The 22,249-nt window shown below is 45.5% G+C and overlaps 1 protein-coding gene and 2 pseudogenes across 1 annotated transcript; 2 read left to right on the plus strand and 1 right to left on the minus strand.

Moving 5' to 3' along the window:
• Positions 1 to 1,910: 1,910 nt before the first annotated feature.
• Positions 1,911 to 2,706, minus strand: LOC125547553 (uncharacterized). The gene is made up of 2 exons (XM_048711378.2): positions 2,569 to 2,706; positions 1,911 to 2,446 (listed from the first exon to the last, which is right to left on the minus strand). The coding sequence occupies exons 1-2, from the start codon at positions 2,666 to 2,668 to the stop codon at positions 2,169 to 2,171; spliced, it is 378 nt and encodes a 125-aa protein (XP_048567335.2). The 5' UTR covers positions 2,669 to 2,706; the 3' UTR covers positions 1,911 to 2,168.
• Positions 2,707 to 4,291: 1,585 nt separating this feature from the next.
• LOC125546447 (G-type lectin S-receptor-like serine/threonine-protein kinase At1g34300) lies at positions 4,292 to 5,137 on the plus strand (annotated as a pseudogene).
• A 9,459-nt stretch (positions 5,138 to 14,596) lies between these two features.
• LOC125546452 (beta-fructofuranosidase, insoluble isoenzyme 3-like) lies at positions 14,597 to 18,623 on the plus strand (annotated as a pseudogene).
• Positions 18,624 to 22,249: the final 3,626 nt, after the last annotated feature.

Below are 22,249 nucleotides of genomic sequence, written 5' to 3' on the forward strand. Positions count from 1 at the left end.
TTGAGCAGTGGTAATTATAGAAAGTGAAATAGCAATGTATCATTGTGAAACTGATTATTTAGGAATGTGAAGTATACGTTTGAATGTAAATGTTGTTGAAAAATATTCAAGATTGGTCTCATTTTAAAGATTTTGGCACAAGGAGTTCAAATATAAAAAAGTTTAAAAAATGAACATATGGTATAAAAGGTATGAATGTTTTAAATTAGCCAAGGTGAAAGAAAAGGTATATTTTCTTGTGTGGGAGAAGAGAGAGAGAGTGGGTTTTGCAAGTGAAGTATTGTGGTGGGCTAGCCGTTGGAATACAAAATACTAGTTCATAAGCATGGGAAAACCTTGAGGTGTCACTAGCTGATTGGGCAAGCAGTTGTCAGTAGGTAGCGTTAACGCGCAATTTTTTGCTTTGCAATGCGAACCCAAAAACCTCACCCTCCTAGCTGCTAGCTCTTCGTTCCCAAACTGAAAAAGGAATCACGGAGGTGGCTGGCTACCGGTCTCCATTCCGAGAGATGCTGCTCCGCTTCCCTGCACATTTGTCGTCCCTCCCACATGCCTTCGCCATCTGCAAGCGTTGGTAAGCTGGCGACCGAATATAATTCGAGGTTGTGTGAATTCACCGAAGAATTGGGTCTGATTCCTTACATCAACACCATCTGCCTCGTTGACATGAGCCTCAATGCCTCAAGTGTCCTTGCAGCAATAAGCAAAATAATCAATGTGGCAAGGCTATTGAGGCGGATAGGCTGCATGTCAAGAAAAATAAATTATCGGGGATGAACTATTTAGGTATTATAGATTTGGGTGCTCTTTTTCCTGGTGTAAGCTCTGATAGCTGCATGAAATCTCTGAGACAGCTCCTAGAGTGCACAATTTTATGTCTTGAATAAACATGATAGGAGAATAAGTCAATTATTTCACACATAAACTTCCACCACCAATCAATGGCTATAGATATTGCGTGATAGAGTATGTGATTATTCTTTTTTTTTCTTTTGAAAAACGAGCACTGAATCCACGCTGTAGTGATGAATCCAAAACAAAGTTAACACAACAAAGAGCTTGCCCGAGACATCTATTCGTGCTATAATTAGTCGCTGGCAAGATAAATTTAGTCATCGACTCGCTGCCTAAGGTAAAAGTACTCCTCGTACTGTAGTTTGGTTGGGCTCGAGCTTGAGCAACATTGTTGAACTGGTACAGGCTGATTTACCTTCTTACACCCCCCCCCCCCCCCCCCCCAAACACAAAAAACAAAAACAAAGAGCTTGCCTGAGCATTTGCGCGGGCCACTTTGCTTGTCCGAAAGAAAAATAAATTATCGGGGATGAACTATTTAGGTATTATAGATTTGGGTGCTCTTTTTCCTGGTGTAAGCTCTGATAGCTGCATGAAATCTCTGAGACAGCTCCTAGAGTGCACAATTTTATGTCTTGAATAAACATGATAGGAGAATAAGTCAATTATTTCACACATAAATTTCCACCACCAATCAATGGCTATAGATATTGCGTGATAGAGTATGTGATTATTCTTTTTTTTTCTTTTGAAAAACGAGCACTGAATCCATGCTGTAGTGATGAATCCAAAGCAAAGTTAACACAACAAAGAGCTTGCCCGAGACATCTATTCGTGCTATAATTAGTCGCTGGCAAGATAAATTTAGTCATCGACTCGCTGCCTAAGGTAAAAGTACTCCTCGTACTGTAGTTTGGTTGGGCTCGGGCTTGAGCAACATTGTTGAACTGGTACAGGCTGATTTACCTTCTTACCCCCCCCCCCCCCCCCCCCCCAAACACAAAAAACAAAAACAAAGAGCTTGCCTGAGCATTTGCGCGGGCCACTTTGCTTGTCCGAAAGAAAAAAAGCAACTAGATGTCCCGAACAGATCCAAATTAGACGGCACAACTATCTGATCAACACAGCTTATCTTATTCATTCATCGATGCAATTAAACTAGCGTTACAGCGCAACAACCTGAAACATAAAAAAGAGAAGAGACGAAAAGAAAAGAAAGAGCAAGCACAACAGGTGAACAACACTAGTACAGCAATTCACTCTACCCATTAGTAGCCCACCGGCCGGCCGGCTCGCTTCATTCGATTCACCATGCATCACTCGGCGCATGCTGGCTGCATGGACATCCAAGCGGCGGACGTCGGCGGCGACGCCTAGTTACCGCTAGAGATGTGGCCGTTGCGGCCAACCTTGGTGCACCTGGGCGCGGGGCCGCCAAAGTAACTGTCGTGGCAGTAGTAGCCGTACCGGCCAGAGGGAGTCACCACCCTCTCGCAGTCCTCGCAGGTGGCGGGGCAGTGCTCGAAGTCGTCCAGGCAGCGGCAGCTCCGCAGGATAGACCCGCCGCACCTCTCGTGGTCGCAGCAGCTCGGCCGCCCCATACCCGGCGGCAACCCCGCCGTCACTCTCCCGGCGCCAGCGGCCCCTAGACCTGCACGCACCCATTATATCCGTATCTATACAAATCTAAAACAAGTAATATGGATCAAAGGGAGTAGTAAAATGCCCAGGGGTGAACTATCTTGTCGATCGAATAGTGCGGAAGTCACGTACCATGGGTCGGGAGACGAATAATGGTGTCTTCGGCGACGGCAGCGGAGAGGCGCCCGACCAGGGAAAGCGCCAGCAGGGTGGCAACAATGTATGTCCTCATGGCCACCGGCTGCTCAGTCAGCTAGCTCTTGCTCTTGGGTGAATGAAACCTCCAGGCACCGGTCCCGTATTTATAGCCCCGGCAGCACTTCATGTCAACAAGTACTCCCAAGCGTTGATCTTTTGTTTTTTTGTTTTCAGAATCCCGTAGAGCGTTGAATTTGAACACCATGGTGCATCATGTATAGGGGCGCGTAGGATTTCATCATGTGCGTTGCTCCCAAAACGTGCAGCGAATCAGGAATGCACGTGAACGCGTCGGGGCGTGCAAGCATCTCGTACGTGGCCTGCACCTGCACGCATACATATACGATGATGGTGGCGTGCATGCTTGCCTTTGCCACCGACGGATCAGTACACTAGTACACTTCTGAGTTTTAACTCGATGATCACTCCTACCTATGCACTAGTTAACCAAAGAAATCATCCAAGAATCGGAGTCCATGAGCGGCAAAAGCGGATCGGGTCGCATCGCATCATACCTCCAGCGTGATTCCATTTTGAGAAACACAGGCCAGTCAGCTCGATAGCGGATTTTTTTCTCGACAAAGGACATATTTCCATCCCGTGGATATATAGAGGTGATACAGCCATAGAAAGCGAATGTCTGGGCTACTGTACAACACAATGCACACAACCAACTCCAACACAACCAAAGGAAATGCCCTTGCAGCACTAATACAAAGCCCATCCTAATATGGGGTAGATGCTCTGCGGAGATTACACATCATCCAACATGGGACAAAACCTCCCTGGTCATACGCTCAAGCTGGGTTAGACGCCGTCGTAAAAAAAGGTCTCTGTCTTCCGCGAACCGCCTCATATAAGGACTTGACAGAAAACCTAGCATTCTGATGCAAGTTTCATCAACACTCACCCAATCAGTTTGACAGCTGAATGAGCTTCACACATGTGATGTGAGTAATTTATTATTCCATGCTGCGTGGCTATGCCCTATTGGGTCCCTACTGAATGGAATATTAGGGTTTGCTTGGCCCAAGACTAGTGCAATTGTGACAAATTTATCTCTAACAATCTGATGTAGAATTGCATAACCAAGCCACTATATCTGGGGAAGCTTACGCCCTCATGTTTACCCACTTGTTTGAAAGCAACTTGAGAACATGTGGGATGAGGACACGTGCATTAGTTTGGGCTACTGTGGGGTACAAATTCATGGTGACTGTAGTTTTTCGTTGTAAATTTTGTCAACGTGATTCGCGTTTTTGTGTGTGTGTTGGGTGGCTCTACCACTTTACGCTGGATTTGCTCCACCGGCTTGCTATTGGTCCAATGTGTTTTGAACGACGTGTTTTGATTGGCTTGCATGTGTAGGCTGGGGCCGGTGTTCGATTTAACCACGTTCCTACGATTGGATCTGCATGCTTATCCCTGGCCATCACTTTGTTTTTTTCCTCCTTATTTACTTTCTCTTGCATGTGTGCGTGTGTCAAACGTCTCTCTCGGCAGGTGGGCCTGTCTTTTCTCGCATATTCTGTTGAGAGTGCCACATTAGCGTCCGGTTTGCAATTTTGCTTTCATTCGTATGTATAGGTTGTTGCCGCTTTGGCTGCGTGTTCTGGGCGTCTCGCGTCGGGTTGCTTTTGTCCGAGCTCCTATAAATATGGGCTTTCCCTGCTGCTGCTCCTTCAACTCGGCCGCGTGGTCATCGCCCAGTTCCACCTTATTCCTGGCCTTTGCGGCGTCCCTGGGCACGCTGTCGCTCTTCGTCGCCACGGTCACCTAGGCCGGCGGCATCTCCGGCTGGTCCACGGGCGACGGTGCGCCTGTCGACTCTGGGGGCTCACTCCGCCTGTCGTCCATCGGCGACCGGCAGCTGCTCAACGGCTCCAGTGTCGTGCTCTAGTCATCCGGCACCGTCGTCGCCCTCCAAGAGTGGCAACCTCGTGCTCAAGAACTCCGTGGCGGGCGTACTGTGGCAGTCCTTCGACCACCCCACGGGCAGTATGGTCATGTCGCAGACCTTTGCCTCCGGCATGAACCTCAAATCCGGCCCCTACGTCTTCATCGTTGACAAGGCCACCGGCAACCTAACGCTCAGGTGGGCCATTGCTGGCTCCGCCACCGTCGCCTACTTCAACAAGGGCTACAATTCCACCTTCACCGCCAACAAGACGCTCAGCTTCCCGACGCTCAAAAATCAAGACGCAGACGAACGCATCGTCTCTCTCACCGACAACATGCTCTCCTCCTCCATTGTCGTTGCCGACAACAGCAACTACGGTGAGAGTGGCGACATGCTGTGGTTCGTGTGCCTTGACACGGACGGCAACTTCGGCGCTTACTACGCCGGTGCGCCAGTGGCACGGCGACCGAGCAGTGATCGGCGGTGGCGGACCAGTGTGTGGTGTTCGGCTACTGCGGTAACATGGGCGTGTGCTGCTCCTCTCCCTCTCCTACACCGTTCAGCGTTGCCTTCTCTAGAATCTACACGCCACGCACCGCCTAGATCATCGCGGGGAACACATCCATCTAGAGACAACAAGTTTCTTCCAGGCCAACCTTGGCGGCCTCCGACGACTGGCCAGATCCAAGCGATGTGGGTTGCGCTGGCGAGGCTCTTTCGCTCGCGTCCTCTCCTCTGCCCAGTGTCGGTCTAGGGGTCTCGCTGCAAAACTGACATCGCCCCGTGCACACCTCGCACCACTACCATGTCGCCTTTGTTTCTAGCTCCTCCATCGCCTACGATGGTATATGGGGTTCCTATGTGGCAGCGTGACGGCCATGCTGAAGGCTGCGCGCTCTGCGGGTCTGGAATACGCTTGCCACGTCAGAGGTAGCAGGGCTGTGGGAGAGCACCGTCGCTAGGTTCAACGGCGCGATGGATCACGGGACGGTGGATGTGCTTCACGGCTCACCTGCCGCACGCACTGTCGATGGTACGTAATGCTCACTCTAACAATTGTGAGTTGGGACATGTATGTGCACGGCAAGTTTGCTGAACTGGAGTCGCTAAGAACAGCGAGAAACAAGGAGCACGTCATGATGCTGCCGCCAAGCACAGATCGCTGAAGGTGAATGGCCATGTTGACCACGTGGTGTGGGGTCTTGTGGCTGTTGGGCCACGGCCGCGCGGTCACGCCGACGTGTGTCCTGCCCAAAGACGTGGGTGATAAGGGGAAAGTATCTAGTGCTCCCAGGCCTAGGGTGGTCCCGGTGCTTCGATGCGAATTTTTTTTAAAGTGTTCAAAAAATTCTGAAAAATGCAGCACATCGACGGAACATCGATGTCTCTTGTCACAAAATTTCAAATCAAAATTCGAAACATTGCTCGAGATACAAAAATGACAAATTTGACATCAATGTGAAAATTCAAAACATTTTCAGAATTTCTTGAACATTTTAAAAATGTTTTTCGGACATTTGGAGCACCGGGAGCACCCCAAGTCTGGAAGCACTAGATACTTTCCCGGGTGATGAGATGATATTGTTGCTTCGCTGACATACTTATACTGTAAATCGTTATAAAAAAATACGCATACTGTAGATCTGTCATCAAAAAACAAAGTGATACTGAGCAAATTAGTCTCTTCATAATTATGAAGTGGTGTGGTGCGCATGCCCTTTGTTTTTCTGGTTTACCAGCGGTGGATTTGTACAAATAGATAATACGTACTAATTTTATAGAGCTACTTCTTGCTGAACATCCCCCTGTATATCTCTGACTAGCTATTTAGCTCTCCATTCAGAAATCAGTTGAGGAAGTTTTATGTAGATACGCGGGACTCTATAAATTAGATTATGGGACTTTCCCTCTGCATGATTTTATGGTTAGCATTTATGCCACTTTGTCCTCATGCTATGTTTGTATTTAGAAATTGGACATGTTTAATGATTTTATGTTCTCTTCTTGGTTTTTGTACAAGATCGGAACACGTATTTTAGAACGGAAGGAGTAGTTCTAATTGATGCATAATAGTACTATATGGTAGTTGTACTTCTGTTCAAAAAATTGTACGTGATTCATAAAAAAAAATGTAAGTGGCATGTGGATGTACGCTTTGTTTACACCATGTCTTATCCTGAATGGGTTGGCTTCTGGTTTCGAGGATTATTTTCCAGCTCCGCCTAAAGATTAGGAAACAAAAAAATAGTCATTTAACATTTTGAGTGAAACTGTTACTGGACTTTTTTGGACATTTTTTGTTATTTTTGTAAGTTACCAACATTGCTATATCTTCATCTTCGTTTTAAATATTAGAAAAGGTAATATCACTAGGAGTTATAGAACTTATGATGGATATTCAGTTTGGTGCTAGAACTTTAAAAATACAGATTTGTGATATCTAACTTTATGATGGGTTCAAATACAATGCTTTCTATCCTACCTAAAATCTAAAAAGTGCATACCCACTGTTTGGGTGAACCGAGCGGCCGGCTCCTGGCCACTCGATCCCGCGCGGACATAGTCCAGGTGCCATATGGGCTGAATCATATGGACTGGTTTTGGATTGTTGCTCTTTAAAATAGTGGGCCAGGAAATATAATTAGAAGGAAAAGTAGTACGTGATGTGCATTCTCTCTCTCCGCATGTGACTGATTTAACTACCTTCCTCAAAAATTAAAAAAGTCATATCTTTCGAACCTTGCATCGGAATTCAGATTCGTTTTCACCTTTGGACTCCTCACGTCGACAGCTTTAAAACTAGATCACGCATAGGTATGTTTTGATGAAATTTTTTTGATGCCAACTTTGGAGCTATATGATGCAACTTTAGCACTGTGTTGTGCAACTTTAGTACCACATGTTGCAACTATTTTCAAAATAAAATTTTAGAGCTGGATAATCCAACTTCCTATGAGGTTGCAACGTAGCAACCATGACAACTTGATTTGCAACTAGTCTACTGTCGTGGCCAACTACCTAGTTGTAGATGTGCAACCATCGTCCCTACTTGTAATGTAGTCTACTTGCACACACATTGATGTTTAGTTGGCAGGAAGACTAGTTGCATACACATATGTTCAATTGACTTTTACTGTAGTCTAGTTGCATACACATTGATGTTTAGTTGGCTCGTAATGTAGTCTAGTTGCATACACATTGATGTTTAATTGGCTTGTAATATAGTCTAGTTGCACACACATTGATGTTTAGTTGACTTGTAATATAGTCTAGTTATACAAACAAAGATATTTAGTTGGCAGGAAGACTAGTTGCACACACAATGATGTTTAGTTGGCAGGAAGACTAGTTGCACACATATATGCTCAGTTGGCTTGTAATGTAGTCTAGTTGCACACACATTGATGTTTAGTTGGCAGGACACTAGTTGCACACACACATATGCACAATCGACGCGGCAATGTAGTCTAATTGTACACACATTGATATTTAGTTTGCAGGACTAGTTACACACATATATGCTCAGTTGGCGCGGGAATGTAGTCTAGTTGCACACATATTGATGTTTAGTTGGCAAGAAGACTAGTTTGTCGAAACATCCCCATGCAGGATCTACTTTTGAAGAGCACGTCGCGAGGGTTTCAACAGTGAAAACGAATCTGAATTTCGACACGCGGTTTAGAAGATATGTCTTTTATAATTTTAAAAGCTAAAAATTAATGCACAAGAAACGAACATGAGAAACATTAATGCAGTGACATGCAGACATCCATCACGCGAGAAGAAACCACATAGAAGGTGATTAATTAGCAGTGTCCTTTTTAGCCACAAGGATAATTACGCGCAATATTTGGCAAAAAAAAAACAGCAAGCCGCCTAGGAGCGCTAGCGGGCACCCAGCCGCCCGCTAGACGCGTCCTCTATCCTATCCTGTCTCGATGGCATGCCAGTGTGGCAGTGGCCCACACGTCACTACTGGGAGTAAAAAGAAATCAGATAACTCCCTGGATTATATAATTACACAGAATAGCACATGCGGGTCCTTCCTGTTAGCAAACAGTATAATAGGAAAATTATACACATATAGAAATAGAACATCATACCTCCAGTAGCAATGCTAGACGCATAATAAACGTTCAATTCGGTGACTACTGCCTATATATCCTTTTTGTACAGACAGTGGGCTAGCTAGTTGAAATGGACTATTGTCTGTGCAGCCCATTTTGCACCTTTGTTTATTTTCAGAAATTTGTACTCCTCCATTCCTAAATATAAGTTTTTATGAAGATTTCAATATAAACTACATACGGATGTATATAGACATATTTTAGAGTGTAGATTCACTCCTTTTGCTCTGTGTGTAGTCTGTATTGGGATGAGATAGTATGTAAATTATTATCAGGAATAGAAATAAGTTCTAAATATTCGTGTCTTATAAGTATTATATATATATATATATGTTTTATAGTTTAGAGTAATACAAATGTGTGTAAGCTTTATATTCACAAATATTAAATTATTAATACAAACATTTATGTCTAACACACAAATAATTGTAGTTGAGATTTTAAATTATGGATATGTTTAATTATATGAACATTAATCTACACAAATGTGCTTACAATCATTAATTTTTTATATGATTAAAATAATAATTTCTAAAATTAAATGTTTACAAATATGTGTATTATTTTAAATTATAATACATTTCTTAACTGATAAATATTGTATTGGATATACAAATATTTTTAGAATAATAGATGAACCATTCAAGCGAAAAGTGCTTCCAACTTCTTATCACTGTGTGTCTGTATCTCCATGTACAGCCCGGTATGTAGGGGGTGAGCTGTATATGGTTTCAGTAAGCAGTTCTTGTTAGAGGTGTATCAATATTAATCGTTCTACTTGTGTCCATGCATTTGAATGGTCGTAATAAGTCAACTTTTTTGTCATCTTCAACCTTTTTATGTATCGTTATGCCTCTCTTTAATTGTTAGCGAATGACTATTTATTACTCTATTGTTTGGACCATAGTCTACATAGTCGTGACTGGTCGATGAGCGCGGCGTGTCGCCGCACGGGCTAAGCTAGTATTGCACCATAACTAGGGAGGATTGCTACTTCTGAGCTGCATTGTGATTTTCCCGAAGAGAAAGGGTGAAGCAATATAGTAGCGGATAGTATTTCCCTCAGTGAGAACCAAAGTTATCAAACCAATAGAAGAACCAAGCAAATGCCTAGTAAGTAGTACCGACACACACAAAAGCAAATACTTGCACTCAACGCGGGGAAAAGGGTTGTCAATTGTCAATCCCCTTGAACTTGTTACATGCAAGGATTAAATCCAGTAATGATAAATAGATAAATTGAAAAGTATGATAAAAAAGAGTAAAATTGCAGCAAGGTGTTTTTGGTTTTACCAATATGAGTTAATTAACCAGAGGACCATAGTTTTTACTAGAGGTTTCTCTCTCGAAACATAGTATATGGTGGGTAGACAAATTACTGTTGGGAAATTGATAGAAAAGCGCAGACTTATGACGATATTCATGGGAATGATCATGTATATAGGTATCACGTCTGTGACAAGTAGACCGAAATGATTCTGCATCTACGATTATCACTCCACCAATCGACCGACTCCTGCCTGCATTTATGGTATTAAGTTCATGACAAACAAAATAGCACTTTAAGCATGATGACATGATGAAGACGGAATAAATCCATGCAATATGATTAAACCCCATCAAAAATATATTGGAAAATGCCCAGGGACCATGTGGTAATTTCCATTTTTTATAGGGGTTCTTCTATTGCTGGAAAGTTTAATGGATTGAGGTGTTGTTTCACAACAAAGAGAAAATGTCGTAAACTATTATTATTAGTAGAACGTCTGTGGGTTTCAACGGGCTTCTAAAAAATAAGATGCTACTCACCAAGCTCAAATAACCAAGGACATTGGCATATCAGCTTGCACATCTTTTGTCTTGCAAATCAGCTAACAGACGTCATATTCTCAAACACAATCATGTTATTGACAACTCAAAAGAAAATACTCCCTCTGATTCTTTTTTCTTTGCGTATAACTTTGCCCGTTTCTTCCTAATTAGTCTGCGTACTACCTTTTGCTGGCGACTGTTTTCATCTATACCCTGCACCTATCGCGTACGCATTCATTACTTTGGCAGCAGCACCGGTGCTCCAACCAATCAGAGTGGCATGCAAACGGGCCCATGGCGCATGCATGCGGGAGAAAGAAGCAGATTGAGGCGGCCACCCAATCTGTTGTATGCAATGATTAAACAAATTGTGCTCTCTCCGTGCATGCACAGGGACAAACTCGTCCAAAATATACACAGTGAGGACCTCCTTGGTATCTCTGCTTCACCTTATGCTCAGAGAAATAAGGATCGGAGGGAGTATGCTTGTAGTTGGAATGGGTTGTGTATTATTCAGTCATCTAGGCACGATCTGAATCCATAACATCACAAATACAATCCCAAATTTTACAGAACTTATTCGCACAATCCCCAACACTCGAATCCCTTAATCCCATGTCCCTCCTCTGCCAGCGACGACCCACCTCCGCTACTATTCTTCTTCTTCCTCTCCGCCCGCCTCTACCTTTTATACATCGACCGTGTCACCATCCTTCTAAACCATGCCACCATCGCCGGTGCTTACGACCTCGCACTCCCGCACTTGAGTTCGTTAACCCGTTGCCTCTCCACCATCGGTGATGACCCACTTGTACTACTATTATTCTTCTTCTGTCTGCCACCACTAATTTTATCTTTGTCCACCCTATCGACCCGCCCACCTCTCCCTACCTAGCCACCTGACCGTCATTAGGGTTTAGCAAGTGTTGTCATGTTCTATCTCGTCGCCCCCTGCCTGAGTCGCCGCCTCTGTCGTTGGCCATACCTCTAAACCCTGCCACCATCTCTGGCACCCGTGACCTCCAGACCCCACACTTGACTTCGTTAACCCTAGTCTGTCCTTCACACTTGATGTGGCAAGCCACATCATCTTCACATAGCGATGACTTGACAAATCGTCTGCAACCTCTCATTCACTGAGTCGTGTATTCACTTAGCTTCACAAACGTAATATATATGCATCCTTGCCATGCAGTTAGAAACTATAGATTGTCAAACGACTTGTTCTTGTGCTCACCTTCGACTACAGTATGATCAACCAGAACTTGACTACTATATCTCACAACACCTCCACTATAATAAACTATCCTCCATCAATGCTAAAAAAATGAAACTGGAGGTAGATCAAACCAGGGAAAAAGATAAATTTGCAGCAGCAACACTGCTAAAAATAACTAATTAATAGAAGACCAAAAGAAAGAGTAGCATGGTATGTTCCAAATTGTTTTGAGAAAACAAACGCATACCCATCTGCGGTTAAAATAGAACTTTACAACCAGGCAGCAAGCCTGGTAAGCTATCTCAAAAAAAAAAAAAAATAGAACTTTACAAGGTCCAACTTTAAATGCTGATAGCAGATTTCAGACTTGCTTTGTGAGAAGTGATATGGCTATCTGGGATAGAATTCTTTATATTTTGATTCAGGCATTGTTGTTGGCACATGCTTTGTTGCTTTGTGAGAAGTGATCTGCCACCAAAGATTGAATTCTTTTTACATGCAGACACCATCTATCTTTCTACATAATAAAAGTCAATTGACAAATACACAGAGTTGCTACTAGGCATACGCCTTCATTCACTAATAATTATTTACTTATCATGCTCTAGTGTAGACTATAGTTTTAAATAGCACACTATCACGGCGCTATAGTGTTTGGATGGGCATCACGCCCCTTGGTGGAGACATTGTTAGGCAATATTCGAAAACATACATAATGGCATAGTAAAGATATTGTGTTTGCCTTATATAAATCATAGTGAAGCCATCCGAGATAATGGATAAAATATTTAGGCACAACTGCACATGACACCATGTAGATATGCTAATAAGTGGTAACAGGCTGCCAGCAGGTAGAGAAGCGCGGTTCACAACGGGCGTGCGGGAGCGGCGCACAAAGAAGCACGAGTGCAGTGGCCGCTGGTGTTTGGATATGTGCGGACAACATAATGGATTCACACAAGTCGCTATTGTGGTCAAGATCTCATCCGCATTCTTTCCCTCGGGAGAGATTTGCTGCACTTGATGGACGACGATAGAGTCTCGATCCGAACGAATTAAAGAAAATACCAGATTGGAGAAGAAAAAAATGAATGTGGAAGGTGAAGGGAAAAAAACCAACGGCAGGCGGGAGGAAAGAAAACCATTGTGATAGGGTGGTGGTGGGAGGTGAGGTGAAACTTAACCGATGGGACGAAACTACAACGTGACTACTTCTTTTTTAAAAGGTGGATATAACCCCGGCCTCTATATCTAGACGATGCATGCAGCCATTTTATTAATTATTCACAAAGACCATATAAAGCAATACATCAGTACGCCTGCAGCCACCATCTGCTACTCCTATTTCCTTGATGAATGTGTGCCAACTGTCCGAGCCTAATACCAAACCGATATCGCACCAAAACCTAACATCTAAAACCGGATTCCCCATCCCAACCACATACCAGGACTGGGTCACACCGGTCTGGCACACTCTCAGAGACTGCCGCCGCCATTTTCCACCGGTCCTTCTCCAAAGCAGGAACTGGCACATTGACCTTGCCTGGCCTGCCGTCGATGCCACCACGGCGCCAGACAACTCCACCATCTTGCACCTATCCGTCCACACGCACCCGTCGCCGATCGTCCGAAGCGCCAAGCCACCGGGATCCGCCGCCGGCCTTGCGACAGATGTAATACCGCACCTCATCTTGTCCCCTCTGGCCAGCACTTACTCCAAAACGATGCCCCCAGGAGGGACAATGGCATCGAAGGTGCCATCATCGTCCGTTCCAGTAGACCTAGATTTAGGGTTCCCCCCAGAATATCACGAGTAGGGTGCCACGACCTGCAACAACGATGCCTCGAGAAGAGAACGACATCACAGACACCGCCAACGTCCGCCATGACCATAGTCGGCGCAATTTTTAGCGGAAGTCGCGTCCCCCGATCTCGCAAGTGGGTGGAGGCGAACGGAGCCTTGCCGTGAAGACGAGTGCCACCGTCGGCACGCCGACAGGGAGCCTTCAGCCTCCCCTCACCGGTCCTCCTCGCGCCACCGGCTGGCCAAGGCCATACCGTGACGGATCTGGGCAGGATGCCAGATCCGCAGCCTTCGATGCCACCGATCTACAGGCAGCCGCCCCGTCGCTAAATGGAGCGCCGCCACCGCCACCACCAAATCTCAGGTCACCGCCGGCCTTGGAGGCTTTGCAACGGCGCCGCCCTGACTGCCGCCCCCGGCCTCCTCGCATGCAACGCCTCCTCCGCCCACAGGAGATGTCGTGACACCCGACCACCCTGGATCTGCGCCGGTCCCGCCGCCACTGCGGCCCGTGCCGGCGGCAACGGCGGTTGGGGAGGGCACGAGGGGAGTTGGCGGCTAGGGTTTGGGGCTACTGGCCTACCAACTCCCCCTTAGGAGTAGAGATGAGCCCCAAAGCAACTACTCCCTCCGTTCCTAAATATTTATCTTTCCAGAGATTTCAACAAGTGACTACATACGAAGCAAAATGAGTGAATCTATACTCTAAAATATGTCTATATACATCCGTATGTGGTAGTCCATTTGAAATCTATAAAATGACTTATATTTAGAAACACAGGGAATAAAATACATGTTTGGCTTTTTAGCCTCCAAAAGATAGCTCGCATCTGTTCAACAAGCGCATCACAATAGTTTTAATCTTTGTTTAGTTTTGGCAGAATATTTGGGATCTTATATCAGCAAGAAATTTCGGATATTTGGATATTTGGCAGAATTTCTAGTTAACAAACTATAAATGGGTAATAGAGAGATATTTGGATAAACCTCCCCTTTTCCTTGCAAAAAAGATAGAGAGATATTTTGGGGAAAAATCATTTGCGCCATTAGAAAAGCTAACAACATTTGTGCTGGTTTTGCCCAAGAACATTTACTGCATAATGGTGAAGACATTGTGCCTGAAGGTGCCGCTGTCATCACCGGAGCCGGGTAAAACTTCTTGTAGTAGACAGTTGGAAAGTTGTCGTGCTCAGACCCCATAGGACCAACGCAGTAGAACAACAACCACCGCTGATGAAGTGTAGCGTAGATCAGAAGGATTCAACCTGAAGACACATGGAAATAGATGAACGACCTTTATTCCATCTTCAGGGAGCCGCCGCCATCTCGCCTTTCTAAGCAAGACACAAACCATACCAAAATTTGAAGAAAGATCTAAAAACGGAGCCCTCCCACCTGCAAGGGCCGGGATCCACTCCACCCCCATGGACCTAAGGCCACCGGAGACGAGGCGAACCAACACTGGCGCCGGCGGGAGGCAAGAAACCCTAGCTTTTTAGGGGAGGCAGCCACTGGCAGGGGACCCTAGCTTTTCACACTCTGTGTTTTTATCCAACTGCATTATTGATAATAATAACAGATCAACCTAAGAGTATATTACAGTCACCAGGTGCAGAACGTCGCGCGTACCCTGCCAACCTCTCCGATCCCTTCCTCCGGGAGTGGGTCAAGCCTGACTACAAGCCAATCATCACCACCAACCAGGACATCAACGCGAACGCGTTCCGCGATCCCACGATTGTGTGGTACGGGCCTGACGGGTACGTAATTTTTTTACTGGGGGGGGGGGGGGGGGTTGCTGAGGGGTAGGGGGCGATGCCCCCCCCCCCCCCCCCCTTCCCGCTAATCACACACAGCTCCGCCTCTGACATTGAAAGAAGTATTTCTTTTTAATGTATGAAGTCACTGACATCTATCATGCATGGTTACAAACTACTATATACCGTGTCCCCTAAAAACAGAAACTATATACTGTGATGTGATATACACGTAGACATTGTATGTTGTATGTACATGATACATGTGAATTATGTGCAGACATTGGAGGTTGGTGGTGGGCAGCAAGGAGAACATGAGGGGGGTTGTGGTGCTGTATCAGGGCTGAGACTTCAAGAAGTGGGCCAAGGAACACCGCTCGTTGCACGGAGGGCTCACAGGAATGTGGAAATGCCCGGATTTTTACCCTATGGTGGTGGCTGGAGGCAGCCAGCACCACCGGAGCGGCGTGGACACCATGGAGTTGCACGACCGCACTGTTACCGAGGAGGTCAAGTATGTGCTCAAGGTGAGTCTAGACTTGACACGGTACAAGTACTACACTGTCGGCACCTACGACCATGACAAGGATAGGTACACCCCCGACCCTACCTTCCCAGACAACAACTACGGCCTCCGCTACGACTACGGTGACTTCTACGCCTTCAAGTCCTTCTTCGACCTGGCAAAGAAGCGTCGCGTGCTCTCGGGCTGGGCAAACGAGTCCGACACCATTCCTGATGACTGCCACAATGCTGGGCCGACATCCAGGTAACTAGCTACGGTTCCACATGAACAAAATGTCTTTTGCTAGTATGTTTTCTACCGTACGTGCTGAGATCCAAACGTATTATTGTTGCTGAATTTTTCAGGTGACACCGAGGAGGAGGTCAAGTCGCTGCGCTCAAAGCACGTAAATGTCAGCAACAAGGTTGTCAAGGGTGGGGTGTACTTCGAGGTCACTGGCTTCAAATCCGTGCAGTCGGACGTGGAGGCGGGGTTTGCCATCAGGAACCTAGACAAGGCGGAGAAGTTTGACCACGGGAGCCATCAGGCCCGTCCCCCTCGTCCCTCCCCCCTCGTGTCGCCCCCGCAGGCGACCCGGGAGAACCCTAGCCGCTGTCCTCCTCGTCCCTCCTCCGCCTCCACCTCTCTTCGCCGCTGTCCGCATTGCCGCCGGGCAAAGCTTGGCTGACTGGGCGGCGGCGGGGCATCTCTCCCCCTTGGAGCGTCTTGGGCGTCTCGGGACGACCAGATCGCGAAGAGGCATCGGGCTAGCGCAGGGTCTGGCGGCGTGGCGGGCGAGCATCTTGGCGGCGGCGCGTTGCGGCGCTGGCGACACGGCACAGCAGCTGCGGCTTGGATGCGACTCCACGGCGAGGTGGTGGCTGTGTGGTCTTCAAATCGGGTGGTCGCGGGCGCCGCCATGTTCAGGCCGGATCCATCTGGATCTGGCGCTTGGATGTTGTCGGCCAGCGCAGGGTGGTGGTCTACACCGCTGGCCTCGTCGGATCGTTGGATCCGGCGCCTGGAGATCAGTGGCGGTGCCAGAAGTTTAATGCAGTGTAGTCAATTTGAAGTGGTGTTGTCAGATAATTTATATTTATTTTTTGCAAGATATATACATATATACATAGATTTTATCAAAAAGCTGGGTAGTCAATTGACTTCCCAGCTTACATGTGGCTTCGCCACTGCTGGAGATCTACGGCGGCTGTCCTTCTTGATCCTTCTTTCTGGTGGGTTGAGCCCCATGGTACTTGCATCTCTGCTGGTCTCGGTTCGTCTCGCTGTCGGATCCGGAACAGTCGGAGGTTTGGTGGTATATGTTGGGGACCGGAGGAAACTTTGGCCGGCTGGTCCGGTCCGGCATCGGCGGTGTCCCACGGCGTCGTTACCCTCCTTGGAGGCGAAGCCGAGGTCCCTCCTATCCACATCCGAACCCCTTTCAGACGAAAGTTCAAAATACAGTCTGGATTGGGCGGCGGCGGTGCCCTGCGCATCGTGACCTCCATGGAGGCGCCGTCTTGGGAGGCCGGGCGAGAGATGCTATGGGTGGTGGGCGCCGTGTAGCTCTAGCAGTGGCGACGGTGTGAGCTCCGGGGGAAACCCTAGATTTGGGTCTACAGGATCGGATGATGATGGCACCATCGATGTCGTTGTCCCTCCTGGGGGCATCGTTTTGTAGCACGTGCTGGCTGGAGGGGACAAGAGCAGGAGTGGTGTTACATCTACCGCGAGGCTGACGGCGGATCCTGGCGGCATGGCGCCGTGGAGGTTCGGCGATGGGCGCGTCTGGATATGGACTCGTGCAGGAGGAGGAAACTATCTGGAGTCATAGTGGCGTTGATGGCAGAGAAGTCTGGCAAGGTCGGTGCAACAGTTTTGCTCTTAGGATGGACCAAGGGATGGTGGAGGTGACGGCCCTTGCAGTGTGCGGTGCTCACTGGGAGTGTGTCTGACCGGTGTGGGACCCGATCCAGATAGTGGCTTGGAGGGGACACCCGGCTTTAGATGTTAGGCTTTAGTGCGATGTCTGTTTAATATTAAGCCCGGACATTCGGCACGCCTTCATCAAGGGGATAGGAGTAGCAACGGTGTTGTCAAGATGGTGGCTTCAAGCTTATTGATGTATCACCTTGTATGGTCTTTACGAATAATTAATAATATGGCTGCATGCATCGTTCAGATGCAGAGGCCACGGATACATCCTCCTTTTGTAAAAAAAACGCAAGAAGTTCAACAAGCACGTCAAAGGTAGCGTTGGGCCGTTCGGGCTCTGGCTGCTGGCCTCCAACGACCTCAAGGAGAGGACGGCCGTCTTCTTCAGGGTGTTCAAGACCAACGACACCAACTACGTCGTCCTCATGTGCAATGACCCGACAAGGTTACATATAAGATAAACTACCTCACTAAAGTCACATGCATCAAGGCCACCAAGATCCAATAGTAATTCCCAGTGATTGCTATCAAACAGGTCGTCATATGAGTCGCAGATCTACAGGCCGACCTTTGCCAGCTTCGTCAACTTCGACATAGCCAAGACCAAGAAGATCGCCCTCAGGACATTGGTACGTATTAACGTATATATGGAACCACATGATGAGTGTATATGCTCTGGACTGAAATGCACCACTGCAAGAGGGGTCTAAGCTTGCCATGTGTCAAACTTCAATTCAGATTGACCATTCTGTGGTGGAGAGCTCCGGGGCCGGCGGCAGGACGTGCATCCTGACGAGGGTTTACCGGAAGGCCACCGGGGACGACACTCACCTCTTGGACTTCAACAACGGCGAGTCGGACATCAAGGTCACCAACCTGCACGCGTGGGAGATGAAGACCCCCACGATGAACAAGCTGCTGGAGCAGTAGCAGCAGCCCAGACGATCAGGATTAGGAGTAGCCTACAGCCTAGCCGTAGCTAGCTAGCTTATTAGTGTCGGTGAGATGGATCAATTAGGAAAGGCTAAAGGTTTAGTCATGCATTGTTAGAGAGGGAAATGGTAATGTAATAGTTTAGAACTCGGACTGTTCTTCGCTATGGGTAGTTGTATTGTAGCAGCACTTGGTGCCCATGGAAACATGGGAATGAATAAAAACTTGAGAGAATGAGTCCATTTCTGCCTTGAAGAATTAATGATCAGTTCGTGTACCTTTTTGTTCGTCAAGGTGCTGCTTAACTTCAAGTCATGTGTAGGTCGTCTTACGAGTCGCAGATCTACATGACCCCTTAAGATTGAGTCAAATGAAGAAAGTGAGTACATGAAATTTATTCTCCACGTCCTAGCAAAACCCACTACAAGGATCCGGGTCTATTGCAACAAAATCGTTCGTCGCAATACATGCCAACTTGTGGCAATAAGTACCTATTGCCACAAAGCATCATTCGTTGACAGCCGTTGCGACTGGACACATGGTAATAGGTTATTGCCACAAAAAAATAATTGTGGCAATAAAGTGTGCTATTGCAACAACCATGTGGGAAGTTGCCACATGTTTTCCCGTGACAACACTCACGTTATGCCACAATTCGCTTTGTGGAGATAACTTTAATGCAACATGTAACGAATCATGGCCACTTATAGCTCGTGACAATAGACATTTGTGGAAAGAACATATGCCAACGATGCTCATTTTGTGGCGCGTACTCTTCCGTGGCAATAAACTATGGCAACAATTCTTGTTTTCGTGGCATTAGGCATTTTGCCACGAACCGCTACACTTGTGGCATTAAATTATGGCAACAAATATTTTAGACGTCGTAATAGGAAATTGCAACATACTAGTTTTGGTGGTGATAAATAGGTTTCACCGCGGGTGAAATGTTTGTAGCGAGAAACTATTGCGACAATTTAAACTGTTCGTGGTGCTAACATGTGGCAACCAAAACTGGGTTGTGGTAATAGCCTACTGCAACCGTAAAAAAAATACAGGCGTTCAATTAGAATATTCAAAACCATACGTATAATATGTAGATTCATAAAATTCATAATTCTCATAGCAAATATCCACCAATATTGACACTATAAATGATGAAACAAGAATAACATGATCCAACACATGAATAATCCAAGCTGATGAAGAAGCATGCCGAATGCACATCATTGAATAATTAACCAAAAGTCAGTGCTCACGTAAATATACTGGGACTCTGTGTTAGACCATGTTTCATTCTTCGTGTGGGTGAGTTCCCACAGAGCAATACAATCTAACTCTTCTCCAGTTTCCAAGTTTCTCTGCAAGTAATATAGCAATGAGATGCTTGAAACATGAAACCATAGTTAGCAGCGAGGCATACATATTTAGTTAGACTCATACCTTCTCAAAACTTAGTTGCAAATAAGATTTTGATCCAATTCTGTCTATTGTCTTCAGTTTCTTACGGGTATCGGTGTTCTTTTGGCTGTATTCCTATCAAGTCATTGAAAGCAAATATAACCAGTCAGACAAGCAATTTCATCTTAACACATAGTAGACAAAGAGTGATCTTAGAGATAACCTGAAATTTTGAATCAGTGCCAAAGTACTCAGTCATCCATGCAACAAAACAATTTTCTTTTCACTCTCCTAGATTCAGCTCTACTGTAGGTGCTAACAACTTGAATTCTCCAGCAAGTATATTACCAAAGATTTTTCTATTACATACTTTCCAAATACAACACATCCCAAAATGGCTATTTCCATGGAAAATAGTCTATTGATCTATTGGTAAATAATCTCTATCTCTGCCATGTTTTAGATGCCTCATCACCATGCAGGCCATAGAATGTCCAAACATTGCAAGCCAAATCAACAATCAAACAAAAGTACAACTATATGCTTCGACATGAGCTTGGCATATGGCACAATTATGATCAGGGATGAAAAAAGTTTTTACAATGGACCAGATTTTGAGTGTTAACTTTGCTTTTAAATTGGTGCCAAGAAATACCTTACAACTGAGCACTTGAGCTTGCAAGAGATTTCCAAAGCGAACTGAAATGGGGGAGAAACTTGAGGTGCCCATCAGCAGTTTATGGTCCTTCAATGTGAGAAAAGAGCATGCGTTCATTCCACTTGTTTGACCAGGAGAGCCCTCACCTTTTAGTATGCCCACCAAAGACTAAGGAACGCCATGGAACCAGGAGCCCTGGCAAACTAATATCAATATAAGTAAGGGGACAAAGCTCATGACTAAGAATAAGAAAGCTTGAGTTATATCATATAGCAATAGATGGATTAATATTCCCTAGAAAAGGACGGATCACATGGCGTGATGACATTGGAGCAGAAAATACATGTGCACCACGTAGCAAAGCTGGGCAAGAAATCAGCCCACTTCTATTTTCTACATTTGTTCTCTGTGTAGATGGATTATAAGATTGGATGGTAAAATGCTGGCATAACACAGTACATAGACGATGCCTCGCCAAATCATAATGAAAGAGAACAAAATTATCAAGATTATGTGTAGTAAACAAAAATAAACATGGTTACATGAGTTACATAGTGGAAATAATCTCTTGGCAAAGGAGAAGACCCTTGGTGTCGTGGTTCTCTACAGTATTTTATTCAGTTTGCCCGACGACAATTCATTCTGAAGCAAAAGAAAGAGCAAGATTAGAGCACCCACTTCACTACTCCTTGGGCATATATTCGGTTGTTCCCAGAAGCAAATTAAGAAAAACATAAATAATCTGGTAAGTTTACACCGACAGAAAAATGGAAATTGTGTACATTTGATAGAAATTTACATATGAATATCCCAAGATAAGTTTAGTGAATTGATTATATTGGACCCTTTACACCTGGTGATGCGCAAATAGAGAACCATACATAACCGGTGAATATTTGCTAGAATTAGGAGGCAATAATTACCATGGAGCTCACAACAATAGGGACTGAACAAATGATTACTAATATAAAATCAAAAAATTAATTAGAATGGCATACCTTAAAAAGAGAACTCTACAATGCAGAAGGTAGCTCACCATTGAAGTATTACCTATGCGGTAGCAGCATAAATCTCCTTAGTCTACTATAGATTAAAAGTGTGATGAATTATCCAGTAATACATGCATGATAACTTGAAAAACTCAAGTGGCTAATTAAATGGAGGCAAAGACGTAACAAACCCGAACAAATGTTGGAGTGGGTTCTGAATGACCTACACCAATCGCTGAGAAACAACATTGAAATAGATGTTCATGATAAAGAAAATTAAAAGATGATGTTAAGCGGCAGTGTCCTGAATAACAAAGCATAAGAATAAGGAGATCCGAACATAATTTGCATAACTGTCAAGATTTTCTTTCAGGAAAACAGAACATATTCGTGTTAAGAAGGGATACCTTATCCATCTCGAATCTCAGTCATGAACTCGTGATCAGCAGGTAGATGCCAATACATTGCTGTCATTCATGCAGGAGTCAACATATATATGTAACTTGCTGGTGTGGCCAAATGAAGTCAAGTAGGTAACAATCAGCTAAAAATATATTTGTTAATGTATGGAAGGT

The sequence above is a fragment of the Triticum urartu genome, chromosome 3A (genome assembly GCF_056163025.1).
Source record: "Triticum urartu cultivar PI428250 chromosome 3A, HENAU_Tu73, whole genome shotgun sequence".
Classification (NCBI taxonomy): domain Eukaryota; kingdom Viridiplantae; phylum Streptophyta; class Magnoliopsida; order Poales; family Poaceae; genus Triticum; species Triticum urartu.

What these genes read in the sequence shown, in the direction of transcription:
- LOC125547553 (XM_048711378.2), bottom strand. Translation starts at nt 2,668, where the DNA reads ATGAGGACATACATTGTTGCCACCCTGCTGGCGCTTTCCCTGGTCGGG. An exon ending in TATTCGTCTCCCGACCCATG is followed by an intron (nt 2,447 to 2,568) that starts GTACGTGACTTC and finishes GGGTGCGTGCAG; the next exon opens with GTCTAGGGGCCGCTGGCGCC.